Raw genomic sequence first — 26,726 nt, forward strand, 5'->3', positions numbered from 1 at the left:
CTGGTTACGATTACAATATGATTCAGCATCCTGTGATAGATATGAGACGATATCATGTGCTTATTCAACACAATTTGCTACATTTATAACTCACAAAAAGCAACTCAAATATTATTTGACAGTCTTTATTAATAGCAAAATAGCAAACTGTGTTATCAATTTCTTCACTTTCGAATAAATTTCACCTGGTTAGTTGAATTGAATCGATAATCTATCCAGATCAATGGATGGTTATACCACTGCAATAAATACCCAAACAACGTGAATAATTGTTCAAAACATAGGCAACAGAAACATTCTTGTTGTGAAACATAAACTCCTGTTTCCCAGTTACAATACGTCATTTATTTGCCAGCGCAAAATTGATGCAACCCGACAGATAAACATTGGCCACAGCCATTGGCTAAGGTCATCTTATTAAGCGAATATCGATCAAAACAGATATTCTGCTGAGAAATCTGTCAATCCCTCCTTTGAACCCCCTATCCCTCCCACTCACACCTATAGAGACAAAGAGTAGTTTGATAGAGATGATGAGGTAATTGGGTTCAGGCAGAGAGCGGGGGAATGGAGTGAGATAGTAATCATTGGCCAGGACTCGGGGTTTCAGTTCCAGATCTACTGCGTTGGGTTTGCCTTGCTCAGCAGTTGACTACGGCCCAGGACTGCAGACCTTTCCTCTCTTAAGATCTATGCTTTTAATCAACTGCTAATCCTCAGCGGGAAAGGATATCTGTGCAACATCCATTTGTAATTACGTTGATCTTATAATCCTTCTGCAGCCTTTTATTGTTCCTGTTGGCTCATCTGCTTGATGAATGGAAGGTCAATTAACCGTCTGACATATTTAAACTATTTAGCTTTATTGGTTTCCTTTTTAAACTGTGCTGAAATGATAACAGCAACACCAAATAGCTAGGATGAGAATGTATAAAGATTATAAATAACTGCTAGGGTCAATCTCATCGTAATATTACAATTGATCATATTATATTTCTAGTGTAAGATAGCCTGACAGATACTAGATTCTTAATACCAATATCTGAATATTGATATTTCCGAGTGAAAATCCAATTCCAGTAACAATACATAAAGCTATAATAGTGTGAAGATAAAATATACTATTGGAAGGTGGAGGCAGAGACCTCTTTCTCTGATTCATTAGTCACTTTAGCTCCACTTTGTTCAGCAGCTACTCTCCTAATGTCTGTTTGCTACAGAGCAGGAAGTGTACAGTAGGTTTTTAGGGCTCTTTAACGAAGACAAACTGCCTGCTGTGAGTGAATACGTCAATATGAGAGCCGAGAGAGTCAACCAAAACAATACAGTTGTGGCTCTGACGGTCTAACGTTGAGCTGAAACTCTCTATAAAGCTTGGTAAGACAGAGAGCAGCTGCATATTCACATTAACACGTTATATTATAGATTGTAGTTTCCATAACGTCTTGTTGGTTATTAACCAACGCACACATTGTGTTGTCGTCAACGATACAATAAAACACTTCAGTTCACTGTCAGTATAGATATTTTTTCACCTTTTTAGATTGTAAATTCTCACTAAGTTAGTTTTTTATTTGTGCCTACAGTAAATGTTTAATTTCTCTCTTCTTTAAGCTTGTTACCTTGTTTTTAGTTAGGTATTTCTTTATCTTCTCTTCAGCTATGTGCGTCTTTTCTTTGTGGTGATGGTCTTTTCTGTGTAAGTATGTCTTGAAGTGGTTGCTCGGGACTGTGGGAAACAGTATTTCGATCTTTCTGTGTGTACAAACATATTTTGAGATTGACAATAAAGTTGACTTTGACTATATTACTTCTCACATCAGCATTAAAGTTTAATTGCAGGTGCCTTGTGGTGCAAAGGACAGTGATGTAATGGTATATCAATAGCAAGGAGGGAATATGTTTATACAACAGGAAGAGTTATGTGTACAGGGGAGGCTGTGGCTCAGTGGATAATGTGCTGGACTTCGAATCAGGGGATAGCAAGTTTGAGTCCCACTGCAGTCAGCATGTCGTTGTGTCCCTGGGCAAGACACTTCACCCCAAATTGCTCCTGTGGGGATTGTCCACAGTACTGAATGTATGTAAGTCGCTTTGGATAAAAGCGTCTAACAAGTGACATGTAATATATTTCTGACATGGTTTGATACAGTTTGTGCTTCTAATCCAAGCTAAAAGGGTTAAGTTGAATCAGCTTACATAGAAAAGGTGAGTTTTGTGCGAGTGCGTTTCTGCACAGTGGCGAACATATTGAGCTAGTAGTCATTTTTATAGCTTATTCCCAAGGCTCACTTCAGAATATGAAAACCAAACATACAGCTTGAATTTGATGCCAGTGTAGCAGGTATACAAGTAATACATCCTTTTGCTGAATAAGGTTATTGCTGAGAGACATGCTTCCTCTAGTAATACACTGAAGTAGTGAAATGTAAAATGTGCACAAACTCCATACAGCGGATGAATTAGCTTAATGCTATAGTGACTGACTAAGCAGTAGCAGTTTCAGAAGGTTTGCAGAAAAGCTGGCAGAGTGTCAGCTATAGATCACTGTTTAGATGCTACACCAGCAATACAGCGCTGTGGCACATTCATTTATTATCTGCTATAGTGAACAGCTCCCACAAGGTAGAGCTCTGGGGTCCTGACCTGGTAATAATGAAAAACTATTCTGCAACAAAATAAATGTGGTTGAAACTTTCTAAATGGGATTAAAGAAGATAGAACTTCACAATTAAAATGTGAAAAGTACCTATATCAAGCACTGCCAACATTGTGCAAATATAAAAATATGAATACAAATATTCACAAACTGATTAAATGGTCTGCCATAGACCTTTAAAGATTATTTCAATAAATTGATCTGAGAAAGAAATGCAGTCATATGGTATGCAACCTATGACCAGCATATTTAAAATCATTTATTTTTCTTGGGAAAATCTGGTTCAGGCAGCAAATCAATACGGAGCTTAACATTTGTCACTTACTAACTCAATTGACACAAGTTGCTACACTATCAATAATATATTTAGACTATAAAAAAAGTGTGCACAGCAGATCAGAAAATTCTAAGAGAAACCTGCATCCATTCTCCGACATTTCATCACATAAACTCGGCAGCTGCTTGAACCTGGATCTGTGCTTCTCATGTGGCGGTCACACTTGTGCGTAAGTTCAAAGCATTGGTTACGGGCCAAATGGGGCCATTACTCCTATAAATCAAGCTTGTGTAGTTAAATTATATTATTGTGAACTGCTCAATTCCAATCTCCCGTATTTGTTGCGCTGTTTTGCCATTTTTCGCGACCTCTGTACCTCTTACTAAACACAATTTATTTGGGGATGCATAAGCACAGTCACTGCTCATTTAAAGGTCCCATGTCATGGCCATTTCTACTGATCATAATTCCATTGTTGAGGTCTACTAAAATAGATTTATATTGTGCAATTTTCCAAAATCGCATTGGTTTCTCATACAGCATCTCTGTATAGTATGTGTATTCACTCTCTGTCCTAAACGGCTTGTTGGAGCTCCTGCCCCCCCCTCCCTGTGAGCCCAGTGGCCGTCTGCGAGACAGCGAAACCCAGCCCGAACACACACACACACCCGCAACCTGGCTGGGAGTTTGTGTGTGTGCTCACACACCGACTCACAGCCTCGCCGCGTCCCACCGTCTCAGGGAGGAGAAATCGGCGGAGCTGCAGCTGAGAAAAGATTGAGTGTGTGTGTGTGAGGAAGTCCGCGCATTGGTCCATTTGGACCAATCCACGGACTTAACGTAACGGCTCCGCGGACGTAACGGCTCCACGGATTGGTCCATTTGGACCAATGGGTCCATTTGGGTATGGGCACGTCACTGTACCCAGGAAGAAAAAGAGAAATCTCCAACGAGGCGTTCTGGGGCAGCATAGACAGGTCTTTTCTGTGTTAGAGTTTTACTCGCTACAGGGTGTACTTTGAGGGTTTGTGACTTTGCAGACCGTTTACATGCAGAAAAACCTTCATAACACACAAGGGGGCAGGTAATAACCGGAAAAGCATGACATGGGACCTTTAAGGGAAACATGGAGAAGATCCAGTTACCGAAAGTGTTGTGTGCATTACCACATTGGCCTCTTACCAAACTGTTTCTGTAATGAAGCTTGCCATGCAGAACTACTTGGCGTATCTCCAAAGTGCATTCAAATCATATTTTTGAAGCACTCTCACCATGGCCTGGGAGGAGGGGAATATGATACGAGAGAATAGTCAGATACCCTCTTTCATTGAAATAAAATGAAGTGAAAAGCCTGGAGTTCATGGATGGAGCTCAGATAAAGGCTAAGTGAAGTTGCCAGACTAATGTAGCCATGTAGCCATGGCAACAGGAGCATGCAGAAGGTGATGTAATCATTTCACAGGAAACCATCTATCTCTTTTCCTTCATATTTGTCACTGAACGTCATCCAGTCTGCCCTGGCTATCTGTTTCTCTATCTCAAGTCACTTTCTCTACGCATGTTTATTTCATATCTCTTTTCTTTCTCATCCTTTGTACCACTCTCTATTTCCACATCCACCATTACCTCCTCCCCTCTCAGTCCTTCTACGCCTCTTTTGTTGTTTGTCATTGCTTTATCTGAATATCAAAGTTGCCAGGAAGTTGATTGCCGCCTGCTTTTACTTCCATTAGAGAAGCTATACAAAGATCTTATACCAGGCAGAAATATGGACAGTTCAGTCACTTAAAGGTCAGACGTCTTAACCCACATCGGTTTTTAATCTTTATTTACAGGCTTGTGGTATACTTAGGTTACCACATGTCTTAGCCAAGAAAGCTATTTTCTATGTTCAGGTAATCAGGATTCTTAGACATGTTATCAGCATTTAAGTAGTACTATACAATGTTTTTTGTCAAATGTACCTCTCCTCAGTCACCTGGGTCCTGATCTGAATCCGCCCACTTCATAGAGTTGACTGGCATAAGGAAATGCACTAATGATTCCTAAAACCCCAGAGAAGACTTAGCATTTTTCCAATTCCATTACCTTCATCTCAAAGTCAATGTTTTTTTTTAACGTATTTGTTCAAATGGAAGAAGCACACAAGCTTACTAGAACATTTTCCATTCATGAATGTGTGAGGCTTCAATGTGTCATGATTACGGCTGTTGCAAAAAAAAGACTAAATTGTCTTCCAAACGTCATCACGCTGTACAGGAGTCTGCCTTAAGCTTAGCGGTGGTGACGCTCAGACATTCAACCGTTATTTAGTTTGGTTACAGCATACGATAGCTATTTATTTCTGACGATTGCATTTACATTTCAAAAATTAAGTTGTGTTATTATGTGGAGATTATCCTGCTAAACAAAATGTGATAAGTATCATAAAAGTGTGTTGGCCACAAAGTTTATTTTATGCATTAACGAAATCCAACAAGGAAATCCCATTGCTTTTTGTCTAGAGACCCCATGCGATGCTAACATCCTGATCGGCCTACAAAAATAAGTAATCATTGCACCACTCAGTTGTGACATGAGGCAGTGGCTGCTGGTTAGCCAATCCTATGGCCCAACATCAAAGTTTGTATTTTCTTGGCTCCACTCTTAAATCCTTAGCAAAACCAGTATGTTGGCATGGCTACACACTTCACATACATTTGGTTTGGCAAATAAGACATTGGTTAGCAAGGCCAGCTTTTCCTCTGTTGCCAGCTTTTGTGTACAAAGGTGATTGTTATCAATCTTCTTATTTAACTCTAAGCAAATAAGCCTATTCTTGGTGACAGCAGCTCAGTCTGTAGGGCCATGTTAGGAGTGTGAACTCTTACTTTGAGAGGTGCCAGTTCACCTCCTATGACCTGCAGAGGTGCCCTTGGGCAAGGCACCTGACCCCCACACTACTCTCTGGGCACTGTATTATAGCTGTTCACTTCTCCAACTGTGTGTGTGTGTGTGTGTGTGTGTGTGTGTGTGTGTGTGTGTGTGTGTGTGTGTGTGTGTGTGTGTGTGTGTGTGTGTGTGTGTGTGTGTGTGTGTGTGTGTGTGTGTGTGTGTGTGTGTGTGTGTGTGTGTGTGTGTGTGTGTGTGTGTGTGTGTGTGTGTGTGTGTGTGTGTGTGTGTGTGTGTGTGTGTGCGCGCACGCTATGGTTCCCATCATGCTTTGGGTGATGCAAAGTGGAAGTGTCATCCTGCCATGGAAGCCCTAAATGCTCTGTGTGCGTCAGTGGGAGGCTACTGTATGGATTAACTGCCTCCTTTATTGAAGGCAGATGAAATAGTACAAACGATTGAGGGTAAAGTAAGGAAGAAAGAGGAGGAGATGTTGTAATGATGTAAAAGAGAAGCAGAAGGGAGAGGGGTTTCTGAGAACATTGAGTGTACTGGTCGCCTGCTGGAAATACCCAGACTGTTCCTGAGACCGCTCACTGAGACCACGTCATCACTGTCTGCATGTGTGTGTTTTACTGGTGAAGTCTGTGTTTGCTTACAGTTAATAGTGCCATCTTCAATCATGTCATGTGACACCATAGAGCTAAGGCCGTAGGTTACAAACACGCAGAATCTGTGTGCTTTGTTTCATATGAGTAGCATCCTCCTAACAAACAGAATACCTTCAAAGGAGCAGCTACGTCTCTCTTTTACTGTTTCGGTCTATTTGTCTCTGTCACTTACGCATGCACACACACTAATATCTGTCATGTAAAATCAGCACAAAAACAGCACACATGATCAATAAAATGATTGGTTTCATTACACAGCTCGAGCACAAATAGTTGCAATAACCACTTCTTTTTTTTAGCTGAAGTACTATAAAACTAACATTATATTATGACCACGATTAATATGAATGTCAGTGCGGCATCTGCGTCTAATTTTGACCTTCATCCATATAATGTCATTTAGACATTGTGACTTTTACATTTTATTCATATTATGTTTTAGGTTTTTTACACAAATCAAGTAATTATGTAGTGTACTTGATTTAAATGTTGATATTTTTTAAAAGTGATATTTATAATATAATATAAACAGTATATCCATACACTTTTTCCTCATTTGGCTTTTATTCTTATACCACCTTCTTCCACCTCAGCAAAGCACAGACAATTGTTTGCAATATTTAAATGTTTTTCCTTCTGTTTTTTTATGCGCAAATTGAAAAAAGTAATATGCTGTAAAACAACACCCCCAGTAGGGCTGCAAACAAACCAATGTCTAAAGTTGTGCCATAATATTCCCGCATATCCAGAAAAGAAAAAAAAGGTTTAGGCATAAAATGTTATATTAGTCCAAACACCCCAGCAAGAAAATATATCTCATATGGAATTAAAATGTCATAACCATCCCTTTATATAGAGAGAAAAATATATTAGTTGCCACCTGGAGACCTCTACAGTTTACAAGATCATTATACTCTTTCCCCTCCTTCATCACTTCATACATTTTTCTCATTACCCTTGCTTCCGTTTTCCTTTCACTCCCCCATTTTTCATGCCTTTCTCTTTTTATTTTTACCTCTTCCCTCCTCATCCTCCTCCCATCGTCCCCTGCTAGTAGCCACATGCCTGCTACTTGATGTGTTGCCATGACAGCCAGCCAAAGTGTCATCACCAGGGTCATTTGCATATGGCCACCAGAGTTAGGTCAGGGTACCCGTCCTGAAATGATCCAGTTGAGAGTGTGTGTTTGTATGGAAGATACATGCAGTATGTGTGTGAATACATGGATTAGGATGAGCTATCAGTATCTATAATGGGAAGTTCAAGTCTAATTAACCTTTAATAATGTCAGAGAGGGTTATCATTCCACATGGATTAGAGCACAGCTTCAGAAGAGTGTGTGTGGAGGAATTAGGATTTGTTCTCCAAAGACGAACGCATGAAAGTGTAATGCTCTTTTCAAATTCTGTGTCATTTAACATGAGGGTTTCTGAAGTTTACTCATTACACTGAGTGATCACTGGGGCCCCCTCAGTGCTGTTGAGCCTGAAAAAGGCTTTAAATAATGCTGTGTTGGCCAAAAATACTTGTACTCTTGTATCGAGTAGACTCAAACTTGCATCATTTTTATTAAACTAAGGTTGTGGTTGTAAAACATGAAATCAACATATTGTTTTTTCAATTAATATTTATTTATCACCAAAATCTAGAGCTGTAACTTACCATACTATTAACATATCCCACAGCCCAAAAACAAAACAATCTGTGGGTAAATCCATTTTCATAATTTAATGAAATGAAATAAAATGAAACAAAATACAATTCTCCTTCATACATTCATTTATGTTTTTCTTAAAACCAATTTTATTTTTTAACCAGACAAAACAGACCCGAGTATCTTCCCTGATAACAAGTAGTTCAATTACCAAAAGTTATGTATAAAGATCGTTTCAATCCTCTTAATTCATTTTACATTTCAATTGTTTCCCTCTATGGAAAAAACTATTCGAACAATAAATGTTTTTATCAGAAAAGAAGAAAGACATTTAAATTTAAAAAAAGAAAATTGCCAACAAAATGTATCAGGAACAAAGAGGATTTTAAAACTGATTTGTCTTTTGTTCTAACCAATGAGATCTATTTGTCGCTGTGGAGGGAATTGAAATGTGAAGGGGTGTGATGTGGTTTGATACGACCCCAGCACGGCGAAGGGATACTTGGCAGTGAGATGCTATTTATGGCTCGTGTATCCGGTTGCCTAGGAGACAGTTGGCAGAGTGCCAGCAGGAGACCGGAGGTGACCTCAGTTACAGATAAATAAATGATTACCCAAACAGGCAAATCTGATTTGATATATATTTCCACAACTACTTATTTACTTTTTCTTTATTTACCCGTTCTGATTTCTGGGTTTGTCCCAGTAACTCTCGTTATAGAGTTACAGAAGAAGATGTTGTACGGGAGGAATATATCATTTCATGTCGTATTGAAGTCTCCTCATCTGTCCTCACATAGCGTTGTACTCCTCCACCCTTTTGTCACCTTTATCTCAGTATCACTTGTCATCAGCCTCATCTGTCTCCATGGAGATGACACACTAATCCTCACAAAGCACCTTGTTGATACTCGCTGCTGAGTAGTGCCTCCTTGATTGGTCCTGATGAGATTTGTAGCCAATTACACACAATTAGGAGTATCTGGTGTGAGAGGGAGTTCGCTAATGTTGACAGGTTATAGCAGTCCGGCCTTTAAATAAGAAAAATTCATCTTTTTTTTGTACCGTAATTTAAAGGATACAAACATGTTTTCCTACAAAGCCCTTTTTAATCATGAAACTAAAGATTACATGTATAGACAAATCTAAAAAAATTATTATTTTGTTTCAAATCAGCAACAAAGGGTGTAAATCTCATTACTAAAAGTAAGTAAGAAAAACAATCTAATCTTCTGGTATCAATAAGTTGTATTATTTGATTGCCCTAAGCTTCACACTGTTTGTATATCCAATAAGTGATGTATCATACTCACAGTGACACCTCAGACTACAGTTTATTTATTGGTAGTCAAGCAGAAATTATTGTCAATAATTGAGTTAGTTGTTACTAATTAGTAAAAGTTTTGACTATAATATTGCTATTACTGCAATTATTCTTGGTAATTGATCATCATTTAATTAATTTCCAAGCTCAAATGTTATCTGGACAAATGCATCGACAGACTTAAAGGTCCCCTATTATACTGTTTTTCATCAGTAGGTCTCAGATATATACAAAACATGTCTCTGAAGTGTTTGGCTCCAAACACCAAACAGATCATTGCAGCATCCCATAATCCCCTCTGTTTCAGCCCTGTTTCAAAAGTGCTGATTCTCTGTCTGTTACTTTAGATGAAAATAAGGAGCCACTCCCCACGCCCCTCTGAGAGATATTTGGTTAAAAAGAACACAATGGTGCTCTAGGAGGAGATTCAGGTGATAAGGGGGGGGGGGGGGGGGTTACCTTGGTTGGTGATTGGCTAATGGTTACACAAGCCAAAACATCGTTATGACATCATAAAGTGGCTTCAGAATCTCTTTACACACAGAGATGCATGTTTATGTATGAAAGACATGAAAAAGTGGATTATGCATAATAGGTGACCTTTAAGGTATTAAAATGTGTTTTATTCTTATTAATAATCAATAACCAAGTATTTACAGTATGTGTAGACTACAGAAAAAATTAAGAAATCACATCACACTATATCTTTCACATCTGCGTCCTCCATTATGTCTCATATCTCGAGGCCAGAGGTCATTTGAGAAGCAGCAGTTTTTGATTCTGATGTGATTATCCTGCTTTGACATTTGAGCATGAATCAGCTGCAGTGCTGCTGGAGGACAGAGGGAGGGAGCATGTATCATTTCTACCAAAAGCAGCAGTCTCCCCACATCACTTCTTAGTAATGGGCTTTTCTCTCTCTTCATGGAGCGTCTGGGCAGGCCACACCCAAACTGCTCCAACATGATCTAATCCTGCAGGCCGACTGCATCACCATCAAACAGCCACTTCAGTATAAGAGTATTCCACACTTAAACGTTTCCTTATCCAGTCTTTAAGTCCATTTGTAGGGTGTCAGATATCTGAATTCTGCTTCGTCAGAGTTGAAGGAGGAAGAGAGAAATAAATCAAGTGTAAGAGAAACAGCAAGAGAGAGGGAGTAACTGAGACAATATCAGACAGAACAGAGGAAGGTCATTACGTAACGTCTAAACAATAAGAACACTTCTAAGAAGTGACAGCTGAGTCACATCAAAGGGGAGCCAGACCAATGAGTTATAAATGCCAGTATGGATATTGATAATCATGAGAAATAATAAAAAGTTACAAAAAACACAAATTAGAAAAAATTGCTTTGGTGCTTGAAAGCTGATGACAAACATATTTAAATTAAGTTGAATAAATGTTGGTTATGTAGTAAAACGGACATTTTATTTATAATAACTGTTGACATCGACATTGACATCCAATGTTTAACTATTAAACAATTTATTTGGAAACCAAATGATGTAAAGAAAATACAAAACTAGAACTGCACTCTGTGAGCACAGAACCCCACCCAGGCATGTTTTTGCCTTCATGGCTTTTAGTGGTAATGTGGAAACAACATCGACGCAAAAAATCATTTGTGTATCCGCCAAGTGATTTGGACCTGATCCAAAATGTAATGGGTTCTTCATTTGTTCATGCTACACCCTTTCATCAAGTTTCATGAATATCAGACATGTCGTTTTCCCAGAAATCACGCTGAAAAACAGACAAACAAACCAAAAACACGAGATTTAAGACATACGATTTTTAGAAAGTAAAACTATCTCAAGTTCATTATAACTGGTCTTTACCTGCATGTGTTCAATGTCCCTATGTGGTGTTAAAACATTATTATTGTTGGCCACTTAAGGGCAGCAGAGCAAGCTGTTAGCTTTAATGGGTTACGCAGAAATATATGCTTAATATAACGTTTAATGGCAAGCTTGTTGGCAAAGCAATATCTAACCCTAATATGGAGTCTTTTTGTCTACCTGATGAATGTTAGACTAATATTCACTCATTAGCTGCCATACAAACGTATTATCTATTGGCTTGTCTCTAACTGATCCGTCTGCTTTTTGCTGGTGAGCAGGTTCAGAGTTTCTCCGTTGAAAACAACCCTCTGCTTCTCTTAAAACCGATGTTTAAGGAAAATGGTGAGACTGAACCAAAACATAAAAGGTGTCACTATGAGTGATGTATTTTATTTTACACATAGTCATATATTGATTAATGTAGCTTTATATTTATCACCAAATATTTAAGTGATGTTCATGTTCGGAATGAAAGATATTTCATTAATATTACGTTGGTCGAATTATTATTTTGTTCAACTGTGATGTTATGTGTCCCTATTAGGTGCTTTCACACCAAGTACTTTGCCGTACTTAGTTCATCAGAACTCTTTAGTTCTGATGAACTTAGTTCATCAGAACTCTTTAGTTCTGATGAACTAAAGTAGATCATGTTCACACCGGAATAAGTCCCTGAGGGAGGATTAGGCAAATGAAGCCGCTGACGTCACTTCTTCTTCTTTTTCTGCTTTGGGTTTACTGGCAGGCCGCAAACCACTTCACGGCGTATACTGCCACCCGAAGTCCCCGGCCGGAAGTCCCCGGAGTTGGGGACTGGCTTCAGTAGAAGCTGCTGGGACTCCCAGCAGCTTCTACTGAAGCCTTCTGAGTAAATCGACAGAACGCCGACACCTCCTCATCACTCCACCGCTCCCATGTTTTATTTTGTGTTGCCATAAGTTAGTCTCTCTCCGTTGGTGCGCTGGGCTAATGCTAATGCTAATAATGCTAATGCGAGCAAATAAAATGCCGGCTTCACAAAACGTTTTGGGAGTTTTACGGGGCGTGGTTTGCAATCCGCCCAGTCAATCAGAAATGGGAACCTTTTTCTCCCACGAAAGTACCTGCTCTCTAGCAGGGACTGAAAAGGGGGTGAAAAGGTTCTCATGAACTAAGTTCTAGTTCCGGATTTTTTTGAACTTTTTTTGAACTACTGTATATCGGAACTATACTGGGAAAAGTACTCCGGTGTGAAAGCGCCTATTGACTACTATCAAATGAATAAGAACTACTTTTGTTTGCATTAACAAAAACATTTAAAATCCAGAAAATCAGTATAACTATCTGGCTTTAAAAATACAATACGGCCAGCTCTAATTTATGGAAAGAGGTATATGTCTGCACATCTTTTGAAGATAAAATATGTAATTGAGCAGTCACTTGAGGTGAATCAGTGATCTAAATCACACCAGACTTGACCTTACACACACACTGTCACACGGATGCCATGATTCTTGGTGTTATTTGAGGTGTTTAACTCACTGAAGGCTGTTACTCTCACACACACATTGATCTGAAAGACAAAGACCTTGTTTTCATTTATAAAACATCAAACAACATTGAAGAAGCATCTTGTCGCCTGTACTGACCGTAGATTGGCCTAACATAGGCCCCTATCCTTCTTTCTGTTTTAGATCATTGGTGTAACAGTTGCAAGGTTGTCTGCACCGTCACACACACTAAACAAATAATGAAGCAATAAGGCTGTCAGGGTGCGGACTTGAAAACTGCAGGAGCATCGCTGTTTAACAAAAGGACATCCGTGTTCCCTGTCCTTTGCGATAAGACCCAACAATCAGCAGGTTCACCCGTGTTTTGACAAGATAAGGAACAAATACAGTTTGATATTGGTTACAAAAAAAGCGCAAAGAGACTCATAGAGATAAAACACGAAGCAGGGAACTACAGCACAACCTTATTCTACATTTCATCTTTAAAACTAGTGAAGAAAAACTGCTACTGTGGTGAGATGGCTTTACATGCCTCTAGTGCAGCTCAACTCTTTGAGTTTTGTCCAGAAAGGATTGCATTAGCTGGAACTAGCAATGCTTTTTTTGTTACTTTATCAGCATATATGTGTGCCTCTGAGTACACCAAACTGTGTAACACATCCCAGAAAATGTAAAAAAAATTCCATGAGGGAAACTTTAAAAGAACATCAGATTTCACAATGCTAATGTCCTGATGCTGAAGTCCTCACACACCTGGTGCTATGCGCAGGTGGAAACATTATTTAAGAATAACTTTGAAGCATGTTCAGTGCCTAAACAGTTGCACCTCCTCTTATTTCTTAACAAGGGATGTTGGCTTTAATTAGACTGGAGAATACAGAGGTGCAATGGAACAGAATGCTAACACGATTAGCTACATCAAAGACATACTGTGTACACATAGACACATACAGAGAGCCAGAGAAGCTGAAGGAAGCCTAGTGTGTTAATGGTTTGTTTTAAAAATATAATATTTTAGGGTATATACGTAAAGTGAACAAAAATGACCATTTGTCCTTTACCTATTGATACCATGATGCAACATTTGAAACATAGTAAATCAACTTACTTTTTTATTCAAATCAGTGGGTTAAAACTACATTTCAAGCACAATCACATCAATTCCACGTACGATGCCACAGAGCAGAAAATGTTTGACATGTTGTAAAATGTTATTACAAAAAAGGACAAATCCATTTCCATATTAAAGGAAAGTGAGTGCACAAACTGTAACACTATACTCTAAAAGCTGGCAGTTGTTTGTGTTCCTGTCAGCTGGGAGATGCTAAGTGGAGTGCTGTGCAAAGACTTTATTGATACAGGTCTGAGCTCTATATTCTAATTAAGCACTAACTGCAGCACATGCCAAATTAAATTGGACATCCGCTGCAATTTCAATCTGTTTACAGCACAGCAGTTATGAGGGTCACCTGGGGTCAGTGCATGAAAATGTCTTCAAAGTATAATTGTGTAGTCTAACCTGAGGTAAATATAACATTCAGAGTAGTGGGACTGGCTTTGACTGACACTTTTTCATTTCAAAGTGTTACTAAAGAAAAGCCGTATTTCTGAATTAACACTACTTTAACTATTAATGTCAGTTTAAGGAAGTGAGTTTAAAACAACAACAATCCACTTGCTTCCTAACTGTGATTCTCTTTTCTCTCGGCGCGATGCTGCCTCTCAGTGGTCATAGAAAGAACTGCATCTAGTACACATTGTAGTAAGTAAACATAAATACAAAAAAACACCCTCAATAGTAAAGCACACTGACACACATTTTCAGATCTCCAAAACGCCCTAATATTTATTTGAATCCATCTAAGAGGCAGACAACTCACATTTGTAGGAATGATTTCCCACTCTCATATGATCTTCTACAGTACTGTAATTTAAGGGCTAAAAAGGTTTCCTCCATCATGTATACATAAATAATTAATGGGGTTTATGACATTTGCTCTGTAAAACTGTGATACTCTGAGATTGCCACTAGAGGGAGCCAGACACCACTGGAAACATACAACATCAGCTACAGTCACTCATGTACTTATTTGTGCATATTGTAGCATTGTGCACTTCATTTCCCAATACTGTATCCAATTACTTTTATGTTTATTTTTTTTGTGTTTGCACATTATAAATGCTTATAATTACCTGATTGTTCTGTCCTTGGTTACTCTCACTATTTTCACTAGGTGAGGTACTGTAGGTTCAAGGGCTTTGTCATATGCACAGATGCTGCAGTGTGGAAATGACAATCTTAAGTCCAGAGCTCCTCCAACAATGCAACACAATATATATATATTGGACACACATGTACAATTAAGTATTGTAGTGTAAACAATTTAATACAGTTTATTGTAGTGATTAACATAAAGACAAATAAAGGTGAGGTAAACTCATAGGGTCAACTTCACCCAGGTTTTGACTGTGAAACTGGAAACTGTACTCACGGCAGTTCAATCTCATCTTTTCCCGTACACACACAACTCATGAACACACTCTTTCTTCCCTTCCTCTGGTTGGGCGGCCCGTCCCGGATCCATTAGGCACAAACAAACAACAACCAACCGTCCACATTTGGATTCATGCTGAAATACGAGCTCTCTGTCTGTGTGTGTGTGTGTGTGTGTGTGTGTGTGTGTGTGTGTGTGTGTGTGTGTGTGTGTGTGTGTGTGTGTGTGTGTGTGTGTGTGTGTGTGTGTGTGTGTGTGTGTGTGTGTGTGTGTGTGTGTGTGTGGGTGGGTGTGGGTGGGTGTGTGGGTGGGTGTGGGTGTTTAAGCGTGCACCTGTCTATGTTGTGTTCCGTATTCAAGGCTTGACGGATCAGGTTGTTTGTTCAAATAGAGAAACAATAGAAAATTAATTGTGTATTATTATTACTTATTAATTGTTTCAACTGTTGGAGAAATGTTCTCTATATATTTGCTTTTTTTCATGTATATCTGTAAATAAACCTCCAACACACCCCTGTATGAAGCAGCCGTTTGAGATGCACTAGACTAGTGGAAACAGAACTACATTTTCAATATTTAACTCATTAACTGTTTTGTATTGTTGGGTATTTTTCACATTTCTGACATTAAATCACGATTACTGTATAAACAAACACAAATTATTCAACTTATAATTGGATAAAAATAATATGTCTTAATCAGGTTTTTTTTTGGTTGCAGGTCGTAAGTCAAAAACCTGATGATGTTGTTTATTTAGAAACAATCTCTAATATTATTTTTGCGAAACAAGAAGTCTAGTCGATAAATCGTTAATGTAGCATTATAGCAACAATATTAAATTATTTTTGCTGTTCATAGCTTATTGAATGTAGATTTTAGCTGATTTATTGCAGCAATCATATTAATATATTTGGGTTTTGGACCTTTGGTTGGCAAAATAACATATCAGAAATGCCACATTGTTTGATGATGATTGTAGGTCAACTTTCCAACTGAGAATATGACATGAAGTTGTTACAGTGCATCCATGAAAAGAGCCTCATTTTTCTGATTCCCCCTAAAGGCCACGGTGTTCCTCCTTTCCAACAGTGCGGTATTGTTCCTCCCCTGCGGAGGCCAGTAACACACACTTACCCAGGACTTGATTAACTGCAGTTTCACGGCTGTATGCACTGAGCAGTTTGCTGCAGGCGATGGTTAGCATTAGCATTGTTTAGATCAGCAGCATAGGGACAGAAAGATTGATGAAGGACAGACAGAGCAGAAACGAGAAAAAAGGGAACAGGAAGGCAGCGGATAATAAAAAAAAAGAAATATAGCAACACTGGCATCTTTGCTGCTGACCCACATCTGGAGCCTGACATTACTCCTGAGGATGCTGTTTCCTTTGAACAGAGACACTGCGAGGGAAAGAGACAGTCAAGTATGGCTGGAAAGACACCACCAGAGACAGCAAGCCAAAGTCTTCAACCTTTTAAACATAATCATCTTTTGTCGGGCTCGTTTATAATTTCTGATCCATGTACAGAGGAATCACCTGCTGTTAATCCCAGTTTCAGGACAGACAGAGAGCCTTTAAAGGATAGTACATCCACATCATAAGCTCCTCTTACAGATGGAGATAATAAAGGATTAGTCCAATAAATCCTGTCTGAAGCCTTTCACTGACTGATGACTTATTATGGTGCAGTGACTGGAGTTTGGCCTGCGATTAGCTTCAGGCCAACATTTCACTTTGTGTTGAAAGGCTGTGTGAGCGCCTGTCACAAAACAGTGAGCACACGTCAGGGAAGATAATGTCAACTTTAGGCAACCATGTTGACATCATGATACATCTTCTTATTTGTATACAGATAACAGCATCTGTCAGGTTTAGTTAAATATCTGACCTGCTGCTCTTAAACCAGCTTATCATTCTAGTTACTTGGCTGTTGTAGTATCGTGTATTCCTTTACCTTAAGTATTATAATTGGGAATCGTTTGTTTCTCTAACACTAGCATAACAATATTTGTTATGACCTCACTTTCAGAAACAAACACATTAATTTCACAATAGGTCTACAGTCATGCTTGCGTATTACACAGCAGTGCTTTGAGCTTATTGCTAATATTGACATGCTAAGATGCTAATGTGTAGCATGTTTACCACGTCAACTATCTTGCAAACTTTAGATAATTTGCAATAAACACAAAATAAACCTGGTGCTGAAAGGGATTTTCAATGATTGCAGGTCAAAAGTATTGGACAATTTAAACTGTAAACGTTAATAAATCACCAAAGATATTACAATTCATCCTTACAGTGACATGAATGTGTCATGGAAATATATCTAATAGTTGTTGCTGAGACAAAATCACAAAGGTCCACCTCATGGTGGCACTAAAGGGGAAATCAGGGGATTAGGTCAGAAGGGTTCATGCTCTGGGGACTATGAATCTCTCTAAAACATTTCTTGTGGATCCATCCAAGACTTGTCAAGATATTTCAGTCGAGAACAAAATGTTGGACCGACTGACCTTAGAAACGGATTATACTTATTGTAATACATCTATTATCTTTTGGGCGATTAGCTTGAGTGTTATTTACAGGAGTTAATAACATGGTGATCATGTACAGGTCAATTACATGTAGAGTGTTGTTTACACTACATACTGCAGTTAATGTCATGTCCAAATGTTCACTCACTGTTTGGCTCACACCCAGAGGGAAATATCTGGGCCACACGCTGTATAGCAGCTTGGCAGTTACGCTTCATGGTTACACACACATCCGTGATATTATTCCTGTGATGAATCGTCTCCAAGCCCAACAGAAGGCTCTTCTTACCATATTTACCCGTTTAAATACCATAATACTAGATGTAATTACTATCAAACGCTTGTTGTTTTGAGACATCCTCTCCTCTTCTCTTTGTTATTGTGAGGTTGAGGGTGGGACCTCCCTTTCCAGGTAGCCAATTACAGCCCTCTCACATCCCAAACAGCCAATAGCAAGCCTGCTGTACTGTCACATTTCCCATCCCCTCTCCGTTGTTGTTAATATGCAAAGGCTGCAGTCTACCGACATGAGCTCATACCAACACACACACACACACACACACACACACACACACACACACACACACACACACACACACACACACACACACACACACACACACACACACACACACACACACACACACACACACACACACAATGAGACATTAAAAACATGCAGCGATGCATTGATAAGCACACACAGACTGAAAGCTGTAAATTACATCGAGGAAAAATGTAATGATCTTCTAAGAACATCTTGCCATTTAAAATTGTTCGCTGATATTATTTCATGATGCTTTGTTATATTTAAATGGGTTTTTTGTCACCTTAGGCAACACTTTGGACTTTTATTTAGCTTCTCATTAATTTAGGGCTGGGGCTCCCCCCTGAGGTAGCTAATTGCAGAGACATTATAATGTCATCCCCTTAAGGTATGATTGTAGCATATCAGAGTATATCGGTTTATTATGAATAATGCATCAGAATCTTAATAATGTATCCATAAGTGCACAGCAGCCTGCATGTAACAACATTCTTTATGTTTTAGGTTTTCCCAAATCATTTTCAATTAAACTATTTACATATTCACTAGATATGTTGCTTCCTGCACCGTGCATCCAGTTAACTAACTGCGACTGTTTTTAATCAATCAGCCGTTTTACAAACTGTAGCCGTCAATAGTAATTTGCCTCCTTAAAGCAAGGCAATGCTCACTTTAATCCAGTTCATTTAAAAATACGTGTGTCTCATGGCAATGTAACAGCAAAATGGAGTTTATACATTACAATTATATAATTTACAGGATATAAAGATGGCAATAAAGAAATGGAAACAATTGGACCTAATGATGGTGCAACATAAACTTTGCAGATTTTACACAAAGCATATATAATGTAAAGCCAATATATGTAGAAAATATTTCTGGGTTTATTTCACTATTACCAGTTAATGATTAGGCTTCAGATCTCTATGCTGATTATTGATTGTTATTAATGGCTGTATCATTTTACAATACACACTTCAGACAGTTTAAAAAAAATATAAAACTCTTATGACACATATAGATCTGTGAGAGATGAATTCCTCATCAGCTCTTGTTTTGAGAAGAACACTTGTGATCAAGCCGGGAAGAGGCTGAGCAATAGAAGTTTTATAACAAGAGCATCATGGCAGCACACTTACTGCACTCTCCACACGTATTATGCTGGACTCCCCCTGTGTGTGTGTGTGTGTGTGTGTGTGTGTGTGTGTGTGTGTGTGTGTGTGTGTGTGTGTGTGTGTGTGTGTGTGTGTGTGTGTGTGTGTGTGTGTGTGTGTGTGTGTGTGTGTGTGTGTGTGTGTGTGTGTGGTGTGTGTGTGTGTGTGTGTGTGTGTGTGTGTGTGTGTGTGTGTGTGTGTGTGTGTGTGTGTGTGTTGTGTGTGTGTGTGTGTGTGGTGTGTGTGTGTGTGTGTGTGTGTGTGTGTGTGTGTGTGTGTGTGTGTGTGTGTGTGTGTATTTTTTAAGCACCCTGTGTGAAGTATCATCCTCCCTTTCTCTTTCTGTATCTCCCAGCCAAAGCCAGCTGGTGCCAAGCAGAGGTATTCATCCATCCCTACTCCCTCCTTTTTCTCTGCTGTCCCAGCTGGCTCTCTCTACCTCTCTCTGCCTCCTCCTTTCTCACCCCTCCTCCTCCTCATCCGCCCCCACCTTCTCCTCCTTTCTCAACCTCCTTTCCACCGTCATTCCCCTCCTGTTCACATGTCCCGGCGAGACGTTGCCGACAGAGCGTGTACATAGAGGATGGCTCAGGGCTCAGGTGCAGGCAGCGGGCTGTGGGAACCAGTGGAACAGGCAGCAGGACCAGTCTATTTACCCATCACACAGAGCACTCTGCTGGAATAGGGGCTGGATATTGAGCCCCTTCTTGGACCTCCAACCCTGGAGCTCTACCTGTAACTGTTTTTATATACGTTATTCTTAATCAAAAGGGACCATCTCAACTTGCTGTGGACCATATCAATAAATAGTTGTTTTGTATTTGCTATCATTTGCACTTGTTTTGCACTTTGAGCGCTGAGAAGTGGAAGCCTTCACAGCGCTGGAGATTGAGGAGTGCTGTCTGTGCCCTGCCCTGAACTGGACTTTTGCGTCTGAGCAGAGTGGATAGCTGCTGAGGGAAGAACAGAACAAAAGAAAGAGGGGAATCTTGTAAACGAGAAGAGGGAAAGCCTTCCCTCTCACACACCTGTGAGGGTTCCTTCCCTGACAAAAGCACAGCCGAGGAACAGGAGGAACAAAAAGATAATCAGGAGCTGGGAAGAAAAGGCTAAAGAGGAGACTTTGGGTCCACGCTCCATCCATCCATTCATCCCTCCTTCCACCTGTGAGGATTAATTGGACTGGAGCAGCATGGCGCATGCCGCCTCGCAGCTGAAGAAAAAGGCGGATGAGAACATCAACGCTGTGGAGGATGAGAAAGAGAAGAAGAAGGCAGCGAGGAAGCGTTCCCGGGAGCTGAAGAAAAAGGTAGAGAAAGAGGAGAAGGAGGGATTGGGGAAAACAGGAAAGAAATGGAGGAATGAGAGCTGCCACAGGGGAGAGAGAGAAAGGCTTGAGACGCGTCGGTCTGGTGGACTCTCTTTTGTCATGATGCAGCCTCTTCACACACACACACACACATTCATGCACATACACACCCAGTGTGATAAGAGGGGAATTCTGGGAGGTGGGGTGGGAGGGTGAAAAAGACAGAGAAAGATGGATGAGAAGAGCGCACAGACAGGGAAGAAAAGAAAAAGATAACACGATTAAGCTATGGATGGCAGATTGGTATTTTAGGCAGCGGTGTTGCTATTATGTGAAAGAGACCGTTCCCTGATGAGTTCTAAAATGTTTCCATTGGATTCACATCATTGTTGTCTTTAGTTGTTTTTTTTTTAAATCTAAAAATAGTAAAGCATCCATTAATCACTCTGACACACTTTTTGTTTTGTAATAGAACCTCCGTATATGTTCAGGTTTACCTCTCTTTGATAGGACGCTTGTTTGTGTGTGTGTGTGTGTGTGTGTGTGTGTGTGTGTGTGTGTGTGTGTGTGTGTGTGTGTGTGTGTGTGTGTGTGTGTGTGTGTGCGTGTGTGTGTGAGTCTTGTCCTCAGTCACCCCACTCCATCTCCATGTTAACTTTCTTGTATGAGAACATTTTTCCTTATGTCAACACTTTAAAATCCCACCTCCCCTGCATAATCTCCCCTTCATCTGATAAAGTGTGTTTTCAGGATATTTTAAAGCAAAACGTGTGTGAATATGCACAAATACCAATAAGCGGCAACAGTCACGCCCTGCGGATAGGTGTGAGTTATTTTTGTGTATCTGTGTGTGTGTGTGTGAGTGCACATGCGTCATTGTGCAAGGACAAAGTTAAGACACACACAAACATGCATAAGATGATCAATAGGTCACACTTGAAATCAATATTATTTCTCAATGCAGCTTAATTTGACAAAACAGTTCAGTGAAGTTGATGTTAAGTGTTTCAATAACTTTGTTGACCTGTGTGTGTGTGTGTGTGTGTGTGTGTGTGTGTGTGTGTGTGTGTGTGTGTGTGTGTGTGTGTGTGTGTGTGTGTGTGTGTGTGGTGTGTGTGTGTGTGTGTGTGTGTGTGTGTGTGTGTGTGTGTGTGTGTGTGTGTGTGTGTGTGTGTGTGTGTATGTGTGTGTATGTGTGTGTATTTGACTTACTGTAATTCAGCCTGTGGTTAAAATAAGTTATGTTTGCTTGAGTGTGTACATGCTGACATTTGTGTGTGTGTGCGTTTGTGTGTGTGAATACTGACTAACCCCAGGCTATCAATAGTCTGGGGTTAGCCACCTGTCACAAACAGTCAATACCAGTGACCTCATTTGCATCAAGGTCAACATTGATATAGACTTATAGAGCTTAGAGGTCACTTCTCGTGGTAGCAAGTTAAGAGGATTGTGTGGTACTAGTTAAGTGCTGGAGAAGCCGGAAGAGAATTACATTTTTTTTTCATAAAATGTACCACTGCTTAAAAAACGTAATACATTAAACAAGTGTAACCCTCTACATCAAACATCTTATAAGAAAAGATGTTGATGATGTTCAGAGTGAATACTTTGATTACTATCCTTGGCTATCTGATCAGCCTCTCCGGTAGAGCTATTTCTAGGGGGATGCAGGTTTCCACCCAACGCTGCGTCACACCCAGAGTTTACAGTTTGCCTCATTCACTTGATCAGGTTCCTTAATATCATTGGTGTAAATCCTAGATACTTTGGTGTGGGCGTTTGACAAGTAATGTAATTGGCATATGAATGTGTAACATCTGTTACAACAGCTACTGAGGCTAACGTTAAAGCAAGCATAATGCTTACTCAACAAATGCTATAAAACAACATGTTTATGTTCAAGTGACACATTTGTAGTAATTATGACTCTTGTAAGTCTAGTAATGTATTACCTCCGCAAACAATTTACTAATAGATCTATGATCTTGACTGCCAGTCTTCAATTCAGTATTTTTTGTAAGTGATGGTCCCATTTAGAGTCAAACGGACAATCGTTAGCTTTTTTTGCCTGGTTCCCTTGTGATTGACAGGTCCCCAAACACTGTTGTCCAGTTTGGGTGTTGTCCCAGCTTTTGTTTAAGAAGTTGAACCATTTTCTCATTTTCTTTAGGCGAGAACATTTGAGCAATTTTCTCGCCTAAAAACTTTGCTCCACCCTTTTTTCTGTCACTTCTGGTTCCAAAAAACCAAGATAGCGATGGCAAAAGTGCAAATATCAAGGCTTCAAAACCTTAGACCACAAACCCATTGTTGACGTTGTGGTGACTACTTCCACTTTTTACATGCATTTTTCTTGTTGATGGCTTTCCAAAACTTGGTTCTCTCAACCAGCATTATAATAATGTCATCTTGCCATTGCTGCATAGAGATTAAGATTATAATATGCCCTTGTCAGGTACATTTTAACAAACAATTTACAGTTGTGTTGTTTCTGTGGTGAGGACAGTCTCCCCTTTACCAGTTTTTAAGTGTTGTTTAGATATTATATAAGTGACTGTCGAAGAAGTATTTTCTTTAGGGACAAGGAAACGATAATGGATTTGTAATTAATCCCATTCCTGTTTTGGCATGGTTTCTACCAATCTTGTAAATTACATTAGACCCGAGCTCTGACACAGGCATCGATTTGAATGCATTGATCCTCCTGAGCATGTGGGTTGTGTAATAGATATGCTGCATAATGACGTGCCTTCATCCAACCCAGTCTCACGGCATTTCGTGTTATAGTCACGAAATTAATTTAATCTATTGAAAATCGTGTTCACCAACACGATTTTCAATTTTTTTGAAATGTATTCAATGTATTTCTATTGGTAGTATGTTTCGTGCCTGCACCACGTCTTTTTGTCCAGTCGGGTCTTGGACGACCGGAAGCTGTGTGGTTCATAAAAACATGTTCTTACTCAATATCTTACCCTAAGCCTAACCCTAACCCTTTTATTTTAAATAGTATAATGTCTGAGTTTTTTTGCCGTCCGCGAGGAAAATAAATGGGGCTCAGAGCCTCAGAATACTGAAATCTGTATTTTTTTAAATCTTTTTTTCCTTCTAATTTGTTATTATTTGGTGCAGGCACGAAACATACTACCAATAGAAATACATTACTTCTAAAATCGTTCTGTCTCAGAATATATGTCTCTTTTTCCTTCTAATTTGTTATTATTTACATTGCTTTTAAAATCGTTCTGTGTGACACGAAAAAAATGCGAAAATCGTGTTGGTGAACACGAATCAATAGATTAATTTCGTGACTATAACACGAAATGCCGTGAGACTGTGTTGCTTCATCAAACACTGAGAGGAATTCAAGGCTGCACTCTTTTTAAATTCTTACATTGAGGAATCTGAATAGCTTGAATGCTACTGTAAGAGAATGGAAGAGGGAGGTTTGACCTTGAGGCTGAGTTTGAGCCGGTGTGATAACAGATTTACGGTTTCTAAGGCAACAGGTGAAGGAAACGTGTTGCTGTACTATAGTGTGCATTGGGTGACATCAGCAGTTTCTCAGTTTGTAGCGTAATGTTTTAGGCAGGGTATCAGCTATCCTGGGCTCACTCAAGGTAAATCTATAACGCTGTCTGCCAGGGGACAATTCTTGGCATCACAGTGCAAAAAATATCCTCTCCATCCTCGGATCACGTCACCTCAATACCTTTCTTAGTATTGCCTTAGCTCAACTCACTCTGCCTATTATACTGTGTCTTGGCTTTTTGTCTCCCTCTCAGACAATGATTGAACAGATAATACGCTAGACTCTCCCTTTATCTCTCAGCTCTCTCTGTCCTACTCCCTCTTTGTGTCCTAAACAAATCTGGGAAATATAGATTTGTTTTACTTTTTCCAAAAGATACGAGAGCCAGGATATGTTAGCATAGCTTAGCCTAAATACTTAAGGCATTTGCAAACAGCTTGGCCTGACTTGCTTTAAAAAAGTAACAATATTAAATCTTACAATACGTATACAGTTGTCATATTCACACAATTGATCCTGTTAGTTTAACCCATACTGTACATAAAAACAAATGTGGGGGGTCATGTGAGCTTTTGGTCAACCTAGCTAGCATAGCTAGCGAGTTAATCTGCTAGCATGTCTACCGGCTGTACAGGCTGTGCAGGGAAACAAATGACTAAAGTCCCCTAATAAAAAGTTGTTTGTAAATAGTTAGTTAGTTTGTTAGCAGTTGTGTTCTTAAGTTGCATGCTGTAGCTATTTCTCTATAATACTAGGACTTAAATGGGCTTATTTGCCTTCATTTAGACCTTCTTGCCCCCTGCCCATGTATACCTTTTTAAATGATAAACACACTACATGTAATATCATAACTAAAACCTTTTGTATTGATTACAAATGCATTCAATTGGTTTGTGTTATGGTTATTACTGGAAACTGAGAAACAAAGTCCTTACATTAAGGCTACTGAGACAAATGGAGCAGCAGCAGCTACCATTAGAGCTATTAGCTGCATGCTTCAAACAAACATTTAGCTGACTATTGAACTGCAAGCTCTGCTGTATCCTTTCCTACATCTCCTGTAGCACTGCAGTCTGTCCTGCTTTTCAGATTGATTAGCTGGTGCACTAACTCGCTTGTACTCTATCGGTAGACTGTCTGTGAGATAAAACAGCAAATGTCAGTCTTTAATATTCAGTGTTTCGGGCATCTGCTGAATTTAAGCATTATTCATTTTGAAAACTCTCACACCAATATTGATATTTGTGCAAAAAGCCATCTGTGTGCTGACCTTTCATAAGGGAGTAGAGGAGGGTAATATTCCCGTCAGTGGGGAGTCAAAATTGGCAACAGAACCAAGTCAGCGTGTGTAACCAAATGGTCTTCAAGGCAGAGAAGTGTAATGCAAACACTCAGTCAGAATTGTTGGCATTGTTTCCCTTCCTCCAGATTTCTTCTTTTCTCATTTTCGATATCATGCTTTAAGTGATGGTGTGACTCAGACTCTGGAGCAATCGATGGCGGCTTTCCCTCACCTCTTCTGTGTCCTTTTTCTAAAATAACTCACACGTCCATACACATAGACGCAAACTCCTAATAACATTTGTATTTATGTATATAAAATACAAATGAGTTTAAGTTCAATAATGCAGATTAATTAAAGGAAGAAGGGGATGGCCTTAAAGTCTAGGAAAAAGCCTCCAGATGCAAAACTATTGGATAGTTTGCCATACACATCATTTTAATTGATCCCATATGACCAAATGTAATGACATTTCCCATCAGCCTCAGCTGCACTCTGTCTTCCTACAGATTCACAGAGCGCTCGGGGGGGGGGGGCTTTAAACTTGAGGAAAAAGCAATTTCAACCAAATGAGAAAAATATGTAGTTGTTAAAAAGAAGATTAGATTATCCATTTTGAAGATTTGAACTGCGTCAACACTTCGTAGGAAGTCAAAAATCTCATACAGGGATGACTTAGATGTCCGCTATATTGGAGCGAGGGGAGGATGGAAATGCTGCTTCTTCTGTGGTGTATCTTTAAGATGGACTCGATTCTGGCTGCTTCTTTATTTTATCTAAAGCCTCCACTCTGCCACCCCCCCCATCTCTCTTTCTCTCTCTCAATGCCCCCCCCCCCTGCATCTCTGTCAGCTGGCAGAAGGCTTTATTGTTCTGCCACACTTCTGCTTCTGGGACTGGGGGGGACGCACGCACGCACACACACACACACACACACACACACACACACACACACACACACACACATACACACACACACACACACACACACACACACACACAGGTCCCTTGTGACCAGGCATTGTACGACTTTAATCCCTTGACACTTATTTAAGCTAAGATTCATATGTGAAAGCCAT

General features: G+C 39.6%; 1 protein-coding gene across 21 annotated transcripts in view; it reads left to right on the plus strand.

Annotated features, from left to right (window-relative positions):
- Positions 1-26,726, plus strand: part of LOC117473305 (ankyrin-3-like) — a 152,207-nt gene that overhangs the window by 28,549 nt on the left and 96,932 nt on the right. For 19 of the 21 annotated variants that reach the window (XM_034118846.1, XM_034118825.1, XM_034118824.1 and 16 more), the window contains exon 1: positions 20,702-20,833. The exons of the other annotated variants lie outside the window; for them this stretch is intronic. In XM_034118846.1, coding sequence (XP_033974737.1) covers positions 20,717-20,833 — 117 coding nt within the window. In that variant the 5' untranslated portion in view covers positions 20,702-20,716. Of the gene's footprint in view, positions 1-20,701; positions 20,834-26,726 lie in introns of those variants that run through there. 21 annotated transcript variants of the gene reach the window in all.

The sequence above is a fragment of the Trematomus bernacchii genome, unplaced genomic scaffold, assembly GCF_902827165.1.
Source record: "Trematomus bernacchii unplaced genomic scaffold, fTreBer1.1, whole genome shotgun sequence".
Taxonomy (NCBI): Eukaryota; Metazoa; Chordata; class Actinopteri; order Perciformes; family Nototheniidae; genus Trematomus; species Trematomus bernacchii.